Source organism: Protopterus annectens, chromosome 11.part0 (genome assembly GCF_019279795.1).
Source record: "Protopterus annectens isolate FY-2018-M chromosome 11.part0, PAN1.0, whole genome shotgun sequence".
Taxonomy (NCBI): domain Eukaryota; kingdom Metazoa; phylum Chordata; order Ceratodontiformes; family Protopteridae; genus Protopterus; species Protopterus annectens.
In genome coordinates, this window is record NC_056745.1 from 221,358,409 (window position 1) to 221,372,419 (window position 14,011).

At 41.0% G+C, this 14,011-nt stretch overlaps 1 protein-coding gene across 1 annotated transcript in view; it reads left to right on the forward strand.

The window, feature by feature from the left end:
- Positions 1-13,599, forward strand: part of LOC122814924 (centrosomal protein of 83 kDa-like) — a 206,145-nt gene extending 192,546 nt beyond the window's left edge. The window contains exons 3-4 of the mRNA XM_044087188.1: positions 13,282-13,432; positions 13,567-13,599. Coding sequence (XP_043943123.1) covers positions 13,282-13,432; positions 13,567-13,599 — 184 coding nt within the window. The remainder of the gene's footprint in view (positions 1-13,281; positions 13,433-13,566) is intronic.
- The last annotated feature ends 412 nt before the right edge of the window (positions 13,600-14,011 follow it).

The window sequence follows — 14,011 nt, forward strand, 5'->3', positions numbered from 1 at the left end:
TGGTGCTTCCCAATGCCAAACTGCATATGAGGAAGCTACAATGGTATCTCAAAAATGTATGGACACAGCACTGCCAAGATATGGACACTGTCATTCAGATAATACCTTGCATTCAAAAGGAATTTTTGTGGTGGGCTCAGGAATGTCACCTAAACAAGGGACTCTCTGTGACCCGGCCAGAGGCGAGTCAGATTCTAACGACAGATGCCTCAGACAAAGCTTGGGGAGCTCATCTAAATGGAAAGTGGGTGCAAGACACGTGGCCTGCCAGACTTCAACATCTACATATCAACTTGAAGGAGATGTTAGCAGTCCAATCTGCATTAATAGCTTTCAAGGATTTACTTCTTCCAGGGCAGGTGTTGGTTCTAACAGACAACACAACTGTCATGTGGTACATCAACAAGCAAGGGGGAACACATTCTTATCCTCTATGCAGTCAAGCAATGATTTTGTGGGAGACTGCTCTCAGTTTACAGCTAAATCTTCAGGCAAGGTTTCTGCCGGGAGCACAGAACTCCTTAGCAGATGTGTTGAACAGACAAATTATGGATCCCCACGAGTGGAAATTGGATCCTCGTGTATTTCAGAAATTGACAGTGTTATGGGGAACTCCAGACATAGATCTGTTCGCTTCTCCACTAAACTACCAGCTGCCAAAGTTTTGCACAAAAAGGTTTCATCCCACAGCTTGGAAAGTGGATGCTGTTTCATTCAATTGGAGCGATCTTCATGTGTATGCCTTTCCACCTCTGCCTCTCCTCCCAAAGGTACTCCTGAAGGTCAGACAGGACAAGCCAAAGATGATTTTAATAGCTCCAGATTGGCCTCGACAGCACTGGTACCCATTACTGAGAGGTCTGGTACGGGAGCCTCCATGGCATTTACCTTCGATTCCACACCTGCTGTCTCAGGAGAACAGTCATTTACTCAATGTCAAACTTCACTCTCTTCACCTAACAGCCTGGCATATTCTGTTTTGAACCCTGGAGGGTCTCAGCTTCCACAGCAAGTTTTGAATGTTATTTTGGAGGCCAGAAGGCCTAGTACAAGGAAAGTGTACGCAGATAAATGGAAGAGATTTTTATTTTGGAGTACAGCAAAGGAATTTGATGTTTCTAAGCCTAATTTAAGTGTGGCTCTTCAATATCTTACTGAGTTACTGGACAAAGGTTTGTCCTTCTCTTCTATTAAGGTTCATGCTGCAGCAATTTCTGCTCACTATGACTGTGACCCACCATTGTTTTCTCATCCTTTGTTTAAGCAATTCCTTAGAGGGGCAAAGAATATAAGACCCCACGAGAGCTCCTACTCCTGCTTGGGATCTCAATTTTGTGTTGGAGAAACTCACTCTACAACCTTTTGAGCCTGCAGCTACTGCCGAGTTGAAATATTTATCATGGAAGACTGCTTTTGTTGGCCATTACCTCTGCAAGAAGGGTTTCTGAATTACAGGCCCTTATGGCGGTTGAGCCTTTCTTAATTTTCCATAAGGATAGGGTATCTTTGCGTACTAATCCTTCCTTTATGCCTAAAGTGGTTTCTAGTGTGGCTTTAAACCAAACTATTCATTTGCCTACTTTTATGCAAACCCCAAAATAAAGGGGAAAAGATTTTGCACACTTTGGATATACACAGGCAGTTGCAATATTATTTGAGCAGAACTAAAGGGTTCAGGCAGTCTCAGCAGTTATTTGTTTCATTTGCTTTAGGTTCTCAGGGCAAGCCTGTGTCTAAACAAACTATTTCTAAGTGGATTGGGTTCTGTATTGCTTTCTGTTATTCCCATCATGGTAAGGAGATTCCAGCTGGGATTAGGCCTCATTCCACTAGGGCTACTGCCACTTCTACAGCTTTTATAAGGGGGGTGGCAACTAAAGATATTTTGGAGGCAGCTACTTGGAGTTCAGTGCATACTTTCTCTAAGCATTACCACCTTCCACTTTACTCTAAATCTAGGGCTGGTTTTGCCACTGCAATTTTACAGGGCTTTTTGGCAGCTCCTACTGCTTTATAGTTTTGCCATCCTCCCTTTCCTCTGCTTTGGGATTCTACCCAAGTGTAAGGACTGCAGCAATGTGAGATGAAGAACATAGTACAGTTTTGTACCTACCATAAATGTAGATGTTCGAAGATCCACATTGCTGCAGTCCAATTTACCCTCCCTCCTTCCCCTCTGTATTTAGAGGCGGTTGTGTGGTTTGGGTTGTGAATATTGTGGATATTGTATATATTGTACATATGATTAATGCAAGGGTGGTTGGTTGTTCTTTGCTGTCTTTGGTTTTGACCTTTCTTTTTAGGGTCTTCTGACATCTGGGGCAAGAAAAGACTGAGGATATGACGTCGGTCATGCGCATTTGTACCCTGACGTTCTGATGTCAGTCTTAAGCGCCTTGACCGACGTCAGCCTAATACTTTGATATTCGGGCCGACCGAGGACAGCGGACTACCCAAGTGTAAGGACTGCAGCAATGTGGATCTTCGAACATCTACATTTATGGTAGGTACAAAACTGTACTTTTTCGAGTTTCAGATCCGAAGTTTTCAACTAAGCTAAATACCCCGTTGGGGATCCTTTTTCTTGCTCTAAACTGATATCAGTAAAAGTTAACAATTGTATTTCTTGTAGAAAGCAAATACCTCATAAAGATTTTCATTCATACTGCATTCCTTGTTTAGGCCCAGACCACGATGTACCTCGCTGTCAGTTTTGTGCCTTATTCAAGCCTCGTGCTATTCGCCGGTTTATTTATGCATCTAAATATTTTGGTACTCTGTTCAATTATCCAGAAATTGCTTTGGTAAGCCACCTAACTACCGATATTCTGAAAAAACACAAAGATAAAGACAGAGACAGACTGCATAGGTCCAAAGCTGTCGATGCCGCTTCTAAATTAGTCGTCAGTTCGCTGGTACTCAGGAGCTTTCGCAGCCCCTGATACCTGCTACTTCAGATTTGCAGGCCTTTACTGAGACCCATTCGGAGTCCAGTATGCCACGAGATGCTTCTTCGACTGTGGAACCTGCGGATGTCTCTATCTTAGATGGGTCCGGAGCCGCTGTGCAGGTACCGGCTTATGAGGGTGTATTCAGGCCTACTGACTTGCATATTAGACCGACACCTTCTTCATCTTCAAGGCCTAAAACTCGATCTATGCCTAGAAAACCGACGCCCAGACCGTATGGTCAGGCCCATATGCCTAAAAAACAAATGATAAAATGGCTGAAGACCTTATTACTGTAATCAGGGGAATCCACCCTTCCCCCTGTAAGAGACCTAGAACTGATTTTCCTTCTGATTCTTCTGATCAGGATTCTGAAATTTCTGTTTTCTCTGTTGACCAGGATTTGCCCTTATCTACCTATGAGGATTCTGATGCAGAGGACTCCATTCTGTCTGCTTCCCCTGCAGAGAATTTCTCTTTTGGTGAAACGTTGCATACTCTTAGGGAGCATTTCCGCTGGGAAAGCCAGGATTACTCTGACTCCCAAAAGAGGCTTAGGGAATTCTTACTCCTGTCTCAACACAGGCCTTTAGCTATCCCTCCTGTTCTGGACATTGTAGATGATGCCTTCTCGGAATCTAGCTTGGCCCCTGACTCTTTACCTTCTGCTCCCAGAAAACCTGATAGGTATTACAGGGTACCTGACTCTCGCACGTTCCTCTTTAAAAATCCTACTGCGGATCCTGAGACCATTTCACAGTGTCCCAAGGGCATTAAGGCTACTACTGTCAAAAATCCTACCCTCTCTGATAGAGATTCCAGGGCGCTGGATAGATGGGGTAAGAAGGTATGCACTTCTGCAACTTTGGCCATTAGGGCCTTGAACTGCCAGTTTCATATGTTAAAGTATCAGCAGCATATTATTGGATTGCTTAAACAGAAAATGATGTTGATTCCTGACTGTGCTGAAAATAAAGAATTACAGGATTTAATGCATTCTGCTGAACAAGTTGAAAAATATACTTTGCAATGTGGTTTTGATTCATTAGAGGCATCTTGCAGGGCTGCTGTCACTGGGTCTGTACTTAGAAGTTATGCTTGGCTTAAGGAGCAATCTTTGCCAGATCATGTTGAAGCTAAACTACTGGATTCTCCCTTAAACCAAGACCACCTGTTTGGCAACAAAGCAGAAGTAGTACTTTAAAAAGATGGAGGAAAAAGGTAAATCTATGCAAACTGTTAAAGATTTCCTGCAAGTACAGCCTCCTAGATTTAATAGGCATTGGCCCTCTAAGAATTGGTCCTTTCCTGCCTCTTCCAGGCCTTCTCAGTCTAAACCCAGAACCAGCAGAACACCCAGGCTTCAGTCCCAAGGTACTCACAAGCCTAAGCAGCGGGGGGCTCCCACTTCCAAAGCAGGGAGTAGTAAGAGTCCCCCTTATGGTGAACTGTCTCAATGACTTAACTTTAAACCTTCCAAGCCCTGCTCAACTGACTGTTCCTTTAGGGGGGAAAATTGCCCTGCATGCAAAAAAATTGGGACCTCATTACCCAGGACAAATAGGTTCTAAGAATAGTTTCCCAAGGATACAGATTCCACTTCCACTCCTTACCAACCCCAAACGGTTGGCCAGACCTACCCCCAAATCAGTGGGCAGAGGCTCAAAAGCAAGATCTCTGTCTTCTAAGCATCAGGGCCATTCAACTGTCCCGGTAAAGGAATGGAGGCAAGGTTTCTACTCAAGACTTTTCATGGTACCCAGAAAAGTCACTTCCTGGCATCCTATCCCTGACCTGTCTATCCTAAACACTTTTTTGGTAATCCCAAAATTCAAGATGCGAACTCTTCATCAGCAGCTTCCAATGCTAGGCAAAGATGCCTGGTTGGCAACACTGGATTTAAAGGAAACCTACCTGCACATCCCAATTAAGGGAATCTTGCAGAAGATACCTGCGCTTCAGAGCAGACTACATGCACTATCAGTTCTCTGCACTGCCCTTTGTGAATACCCTGGGCGCAGTAGATAAGTCAAAGTGCCTAGCTCCAGTCATTGCATTTTGCAGGCAAAGAAATATTCAAATATACCCATACCTGGACGATTGTCTAATTCAGGTAGAAAGCCAGGACATACTAATAAATCATCTAGCATTTGTAAAGAAATTGCTAACTTCTCTGGGGTACACCATAAATGAAAAGAAATCGCTTCTTGTACCCTGCCAACAAATTGTATTCCTGGGAGCAAGCTTGAATACAACTTCCCAGATGGCCTACCTCACGCCAGAGAAACAAATTCATTTGACAGCCTACTTGAAACTACTGGCCACAAAGACCCAGCTATCTGCAAGGAAAATACTGCAAGCCCTGGGGTTCATGACCTCTTGCATTCTACTAATTCCATATGCAAGATGGCATATGAGGAAACTACAATGGTATCTACAAAGCCTATGGTGTCAACATTCTCAGGATCTAGAATCAATGATTCCTGTCATACCTTGTCCACAGATGGTTCCTTTGGTGGGCAGAGGCCTGCCACCAAAACAAGGGATTGCCATTCACTCTACCCCCTGCCGTCGAAACCCAACAACAGATGCATCAGACTATGTGTGGTGGGCTCACTTGGCAGGGCAGTGCATTCAGGGCAAATGGAACCCAAGTCAAATGCACTTGCAGATCAATCAGAAAGAAATGTTAGCTGTACAGAATGCCTTGACAGCTGTCAAAAACCACATTCTTCCAGGACAATTATTGGTAAAGATGGACAGCACCACTGTTATGTTGTATATAAACAAGCAGGAGGGAACCCACTCATACCCTCTCTGCAAACTAGCCATGGCTCTGTGGAACACAGCCTTGAGCTACCAAGTGCACCTACAGGCTCATTTCCTGCCAGGAAAGCTAAATACACTGGCAGATGACCTAAGCAGAAATCTCATGGACCCACACGATTGGAAACTGGAACCAAATATATTCAACATGTTGAGAAACAAATGGGGGAGCCCAGAGATAGACCTGTTCACCTCCCCCCAGAACTACCAGTTGGACAAATTCTGCACAAAGACTCCCCACAAACAAGCTTGGAAAGTGGATGCCCTGTCCTTCACCTGGAAAAACCTATCAATGTATGCCTTTCCTCCTCTGCCTCTCCTTTCCAAGGTACTACTAAAGATCAAACAGGACAAACCAAGGACAATGCTGATTGCACCAGACTGGCCACACCAACACTGGTAACTCCCTCTTGCGCAGTGTGTCACTGCTAGGTCCATGGCACCTGCCTCAGACCCCTGCCCTGCTGTCCCAGCAGAAGGGCCAGATTCTGCACCCACAGCTTCAAACCCTGAACCTGGCAGCCTGACTAATTAACTGATCTCTCTGTTACCATCCCTCAGTAAGCAAGTGATGGATGTCATTCTGGAGGCAAGGTGGCCTAGTACTAGAAAATCCTATGCTGAAAAATAGAAAAGATTCTGTTCCTGGAGTCAAACTCAGGGGATGGGCTCAGCAGCACCCAGGCTACCTCACATTCTTCAATACTTAACTGAGATGCTTCACAAGGGCCTTTCCTTTTCCTCCATCAAAATTCATGCCTCAGCCATTTCAGCTCATTACAATACAGAACCACCCCTCTTTTTTCATCCACTACTGAACTAATTCCTCAGAGGGGCCAAAAACTTAAGACCACCTAGGAGAGCCCCCTACTCCAGCCTGGGACCTTAACTTTGTATTGGAAAAGCTCACTCTACCTCCCTTTGAGCCAGCTGCAAATGCAGAGTTGAAATTCCTTTCTTGAAAAACAGCCTTCCTACTAGCCATCACTTCAGCAAGAAGGGTGTCTACATTACAAGCCCTCATGGCAGTGGAGCCTTTCATCATCTTTCATGTGGATAGGGTGTTCCTCAGGACCAATCCCTCCTTCATGCCCAAGGTGGTATCCAGTGTGGCCCTTAATCAGTCCATTCATTTGCTAACCTTCTTTGGATAAGTGTAGAACACAGTTGACACTAGGTTTTCATTGTTCCTATGCTGGTTTAGTGTTGGTGAAGTGAAGGAGGGTGGTGGTTGTGCTGTGGTGGATTCTGAAGCTATGCTGTGTTTCCGAGAGCAGATTATTTGAATTTAGGTGATGTAGAAGCTGTGCATGAATACATTTTTCAAGTATTTTTAACAATGGGGAAAGGATTAGATGGGCCTGTAGTTATTAAACTCTGTAGATGTGCTGCTTTTGTATAAAGGTATCCTAATTGATTTTTTCCCATATGGAAGGAATATATATTTCGGATATAGATCTGTTTATCAATACAGAGACTGGAAAAGCAATTGCATTTGTAACCATTTTTAGGTAGAGGAGTTGATCAGCAGCTAGGGTGGTTGGTTTTAGCTTATGTACAAGTTTTTTAATGGAGGTAAGTACTGGGCTGAAGTCAAATAGCTGAGTATATTTATCAGAAGCTGCTGATACTGAGGGGTAGTGGAAGTATTAATGTTTGGAGGACAATATAGTCTGTATAATACAATTGTTAAACTATGTGGGAATTGAATCCGTATTTTGTTGGATGTAGGGCTGGGGGTAGTAATGTGGCCTGGATGTAAAGGTTTGTTTATGGATACCCAAAAGAGGTTTGTTTTGTTTTGTTTTTATGTTTATTTTGGGAAGATGTTATAATATGTTTGCTCGCCATGTTTTATTTGGTATTTTGTCTTATTCCCTACTTGCCTGAAAAGTTGAAATGTATTTTGTGTTCTGTTTTTGAGCCAGTATTTCCAGGCTTTGTCACGATGTACCATTCATTTCTTAGTTTCATTTGTTAGCCATTGTGCAGGATTGGATTTGACCTTTTTAGTACATACTAGGGCAAAGTCATTGAGAACTTTTAGGAATATTTCATTGAGGTGTGAGACAGCAGAGTCTAAGGGCATAGATTTTTAGTATTTTCAAGTTATGTTATGTTAAAGATTTGATAAAAGTTTGTTTGTTAAAGTTTTTGAATTACAAACTTAGTTGCAAACTATATGTTTATCTTGCATATAGAAACTTCTGAGAGCCTAAGTAGTTTGATGGTTACTTAGGCTGTTTGGAAGGCTACCGGCTGCCCTAATATTGTTGGGTCTGTTAGTAATAATTCAGTGTAAGGTTGATTGCCTACCAGTATTTTTGTGGACTTTAGTAACTGATGTAATTAACTGTGTAAAGCTGTACATATTTATGGAATCAAATGGGGTGTTGCTATTAATCTGCTAGTCTGTGTTTAGGTCTCCTAATATTATTATAATACTAATATTATTATAATACTAATCGTATTGTTTCTTGTTGTATATGGTGGGCCATCCAGCTAAGGATATTTTCCCCAGTGGTGATGTTTTTACCTGGTGGGATATATATGGCTGCTGAACAAAGCTTTTTCCATTTACTGATTTTGAGATGTGATACAAGGAGTTCCGCATTATTAAACTGTGGTATCTCCTGTGCATATGTGATTATATTTAGGAAATTCTTGTAGATGATGGCTATGCCACCTGCCCACTTATTTTTCTTGTCGAGCCTAATTATACTGAAACTAACTGGGGTCATTTTATTGTCATTTATGTTTCTTTCAGCCATGTTTCTGTAGCTATAATTATGTCTGGGGAATATGTGGTGATACAAGCATGTATGTCCTGGGTTTTATTGCATATGGTTCAAAGGTTGATATTTAGGAAGAGAAGGCTGGAATTTGGAGATGGAAGAGGAAAAGAGAATGTTTCATTTAATATTGTGCTGTTAGTGTTTTTGTGGTTATGTGGGGCCAGGATTTGGATGAATGTCTTCACTGCTTTTTTGGGTAGAAATTTTATGAAGAAAATTGAGTAGCTCAATGCATTTGTGCTTTTGTTTTATTGGATTTCATATGGTAACATATTTAGATTTAAGATACCTGTAACTGAAAAAATCTACAAAGGTTTTCTGGTACAGTGTGGATGCTGTGGTGATTGATAGACTTGGTAACTGTTGGTGTAGTGAGTATGGGTTTGTAGAACTATTAATTACATTTTTTTGGGTGGTATGGGAGTTAGTAAAGAGTGCTAATATGCTAAGGAGGGGTCTGTATCATCGCAAAAGTTTAATAGTTTGAATGCATAAACATCAAACTGTATGCATCTAACTATTAAATGATCGAACACCTATAAAAATATTTTTAGGATAAAAAAAAAAAACTAACAAGTGTAGGCAGGGGGAAAGCCCCCCTGCACCCCCCACACCTCCCGCTACTTGAATATACCAACTCCGAGATTGCGCTACAGTGTAGGAAAGGGAAATCTTCCCTTTCCGCACCATACTCTGTTAAAGTGCGATCTCGGAGTTTGTATATTTAAGTACCGGGGGTGTGGGGGGCTCAGGGGGGCTTGCCCCCCTCCACCTAAACACCTTTTTTTATACAGGGTCTACTAGAATTTCGATGGTTTAATGTTTCGATTACTAAAGTTTGATATTTAGTGATTTGAAGCATTAAACCTTCGAGATTTTAATATAGACCCGCTGAGGAGGCACAGTAATAGGGTTGGAGTCAGAACCATTTTTTGTAATATACAAGTTAGATTTTGCTGAAGATATTAGTTTGCACTGTAAAATGTTACTGGGCAAGAGTAGTTCTAGTTACAGCAGTATAACTTTTAAAAGTACAAGCTGGTTACAGCAGTTTAAGTAAACAAGCCAGAGATACTAATTGTAAGGCAACTGCGACTGAATTATGTTCTGATTGTTTTGATACAGAGATAGGTTGGAAGAAGTGCATGGGGTGGAATTGGAATATTTTAAATGTATAGTAGAAGGAAGGGTGGGTGGGAATTGTGGTAGGGTAGGGGAGCAGAATGAGCTCGAGCAGGGCCCAAGCACTAAATCAGCAAAGTAACAGTGTTGAGAAAAACAGTTGGTAAGCTTTGGCTATGGCAAAAGGTAAGAAGGTTTCTGGAGATAGTCAACTCTATGAGTTGAAAAGTGTAAAATAGAAGTTGGGAGAGGTTACAGGGAGCAGTACACCAGTCCAAGAAGAGTAAGCAGCAATTTACATGTGTGGTTAAGTATTTAGAGAATTAGCTGCAAGATACTGTAGTAAAGGAGAAAAAGGAGGAGGAATTAGTCTGAAAAAAAGAAACCAAAGCAAATAGTTTGTCCTGTTTCAGTGGGGGGTGGGGGCAAGGGTGATGACAAGCTTTGTATTGGCAATTATTTTGGACTACAGAAAAATCTGTTAAACTGATTGCCCATTATTCTGGGCTGTAGTATATACCAGTGGTATAAGTGTTGGGGGTTCTATGGAGCCAAGTCCCCTAGTACAGAGTATGCATCAACACAGCTACCTACTTCAGGTGAATGTACATAGACACTTAGCCATCCCTATAGTTTGATTCTATAAGCTGTGAGTCTTAGCTTATGTTAACTTTACTGGTTTACACATAAATAACTGCACACGCCCAATCCTTTCAAGGATAGATTTTAGGCTTGGGTGATAGTTGCTAGACAGTGATAGTTCCTATGCAGCCTGTGCAGTGTATTAGCTAGGACTGGTTTGATCAGGATCAGCAAAGGAGGAGTACAGATGACTGAAAGGGATAAGAGAGTTAATTAACTCAGATTCTACCTGCTGTTATGGTAAATGTATTACTATGCTTGAAGAATTCAGTTTAAATTGAAAAAAAATGGGAGTAGACAGTTCTTGTTACCAGGTCAGGCCTCAAAAAAACTTTTGCAGGTATTTATGAACCACTGCCAAAGGTTGAGTTCAGATGTCTTTGTCTATGCAGGAGCTTGATTAGCAAACCAAGTGTTGAAGTCCAGTAGAACAAGATACAAAAGTGCACAATAGTGTAGCATAGTATATATAGCAGTCGTGTCTGTTGCATCAAACTGGCATTAAACCCTATCTGTCCTTAGAAATAGATGCAACATCTGAGGTCTATGATTACATCTAAGCTATAGGTTAATAAATCACAGATGATATGGTCAACATTTAGTATAACACAAGCTCTACACATTTCACAATGCAGCAGTAAGGGGCAAACATCCTGTAGTCAAGTTATGTTTTATACCTATTGTGACGCCAGGGAAATACTGCCAGTCCAGCTATCTGGAATTTTGTAAATAAATGATATGTCACTTGAAAATATTAATATGATTTATATAGAATTGTGACACTGCCAGACCAGCTATTTGAAATTTTGTAAATAGTCCTGTATCATTTGTGAATATTGTAACCACAGTGTACCCTACTTGAAAAGAACAGAAATATATATAAACTATATACCTGTGCAAATGTCTGGAACATACAGAGTTAACTTGCAAAACTTGAAGAAAATAAGTTGAAAAGTAAAGTGTTTTACAATTGTGTTATCTCCGTTTCGGTGCAGCAAGCAGTCTCGATGTCTAGAGCTAGAGGTTTTCCTATTGTCTTGAAACAGAAATAATTACTAGGTTTCAAATGTAAACGTGTTTTTATTGCTCTATGACTTCCTAGCACCTGCACACTTCTGAGAGATATGTATTTTCAGCACAGGTGTTAAATTCTAAGTATCTGTTTAGCCTAGGAACTGAAGTCAGGTGACATAGTGATGTAATCCGAGCTAACCCAGCAGTAATGTTGATTATTAATTTAAGAACTCTCTCAGAGAAAGATTGCACATTTTGTATCTTGTCTTGAACCTAGAAACATCCATTCAGCACTTCTCTGTCTTTCTTGCTCTGTAAGTAAGTCTAGGGTACAGTACTTTCTCTTAGATATAGATAGGAATACAATAAAGATTACTTTAGATGTTTTCTGTATTAATTTGAGACTGCCCTGCAATGTTGTTTTAAAATATTTCCTGTGATTCCGAACTCTGTAGTTACTGTGTTTGAGTATAGTCTTGTTCTTTTATTATTTATTATTAAATATATTTAAACCTTTTAATTGTGGTTGGTTTGTTTAGAGATATTTTAGCTCTTAGGATACTTGCATATGTATTTGGCGACACTGCATATGCCACTCCAATAGCCCTGTTCTTGGTCACACTTACCATTTGGATAATAGTAGCATTACACAGTAGGATTAGGCACCCTTTGTAAGGGCCTTAGAGTAGCTGATAAGTAGTGTTTGGTGGCAGTGATAACTACCTTATAGTTTGGGCAGAAGGGGGCATAGCTAGTAAACCTGTGCCATCTTTCCCCAGGAGTGTCTGTGCGTTTGTGTATAAATCATATCTCAACGTGTGTGTGTGTGTGTGTGTCAGCTACTTGGGCATGGACATGAAGCACTAGCTGGACAGAGAGGGTGCTGGAGGTTTTGGCTTGACCACTCAGTTAAGATCTTAACCCTATAGCTGTGCCAGTGGGGAGTCTTATTGGGGATCTGGAGAAGGAGGCAGAAACCAGCCCCAGACTGACTTTGATCTCTATGTACTCTTAAGGGAAATTGTACTTTACTGTGTGTGCACTTGACATCCTCCCATTGTGTACGTCCCCTCACTGTTGCCAGTGGTGACTATTGAGTCTCATTGATTACTGGGCCAGTGCAGGGCCATTACGTCTATATTAGTAGGCTTTATGCCTGCTGCCTGACATTTGCCAGTGTAATTAACAGCACTATTAAAACAACTCAAAATGCCTGTGGCTAAACAGTGGGAGAAATTGTAGCAGCTCATTTAACATGGGAACAAGCAAGAACATGTTTTCTCACTTTGGAGAAGTGCAGTTAAACAGTGTAAACACTAGCATACTGCTTAGTACAGTTGATTTTTAAGAGAGTTGTCTTCAGCCTTGGGTGGGTGGTTTCATCTGTTTCCTGATGCTGCAACAAGAGACTTGGAAATAACCACCTTCATTACAACTTTATATCCTTGTGTCTACAGCTGCTGTACACTCCTCAAAATTGTCATACTCACCAAAATGTGTGCACTGGAATGAAGAATCCAAGGTTTCAGCTGTGACAGAGGGCTGTATCGAAGATCAACTGATTGTCATATCATTTGATTTATCACTCTGGTTGAAAATGATGTGGTACTGTTCCTTTTGTTTTTATTTTCTGAAAGGAAGGAGCAGGTGACAGGGTCATGCTGAGACCCATGAAGAATACTATTGAGCGAGTCCCATAGCTGCTCATGCGTAATTGTGCAAATGCATCTTTTATCTTGGTAAAGTTGTATGCATTGTACTTCAGCACGTTTCTCATCAAAGAAGGGATGTTAATGAAAGTTGTGCAATGTACATGATTTCAAATGTGGAATAGAAACTACTTGTGTAATACTTAGGTTAAATGTGGCTTACATAGGTTATATGGTCTAAAACAAAGCACATTTTGTGAATGTTGATAGTACATTTTCTTTCAGGTTGCAGGATGAATATACAAAGTCACAAAATGAATTGAAACGTCAGCTTATAGAGAAACAAACTGTGCAAGATAAGTTCCAGCTGATGCTTGCTGAATTACGTGGTGAACTTTTAGATAAAACACGAGAAATGGAGGAGCTGAAGGCTCAGGTAAGTCAGAAAACTAGGAAACATTGTCCATAAGAAAAAAAATACCCCTATTCTTATCAGAAATAAATCTCTGGTCAGTATACTAGATGACAAAGAATGCATTTACTTCTCTAGTAAGTAATCTGTATTTGTAGAAGCTGTTTGAAATCATTAACTTTGATAGTTAGTTGATATAGTTTTTTAATGTGTATATATGAAGTGGTTTGGGATCATAATGTTAAATTGCAAGTCACAACAGCCCAGTAAACATTTCCTGAAAAGTAGAATTTCTCAGAATTTTCTTTTTAGAAGAAGAAAAAAAGCTTCTGTGTTACATATCTCACTCCCCTCAACTAATATATTAATTGTACAATTTCAAAGTACTGATCTGATGTTGTCCTTTTCATTCTTCCTCACTTATGGGTTATGGATCCAGTCCTCTGATCTGATTCAGCCTCATACTGTAGACTTTGAATCCAACTCTCAAGCTCCTCCCTCTACCCATAACTCCCCACGCCATCCCTATTGCCTCAGATCCTGTTTGCTGCCATTGTGGTTAGACGCAGGTTCTACTCTTGAGCGTTCGTAAGATAGTTTTAA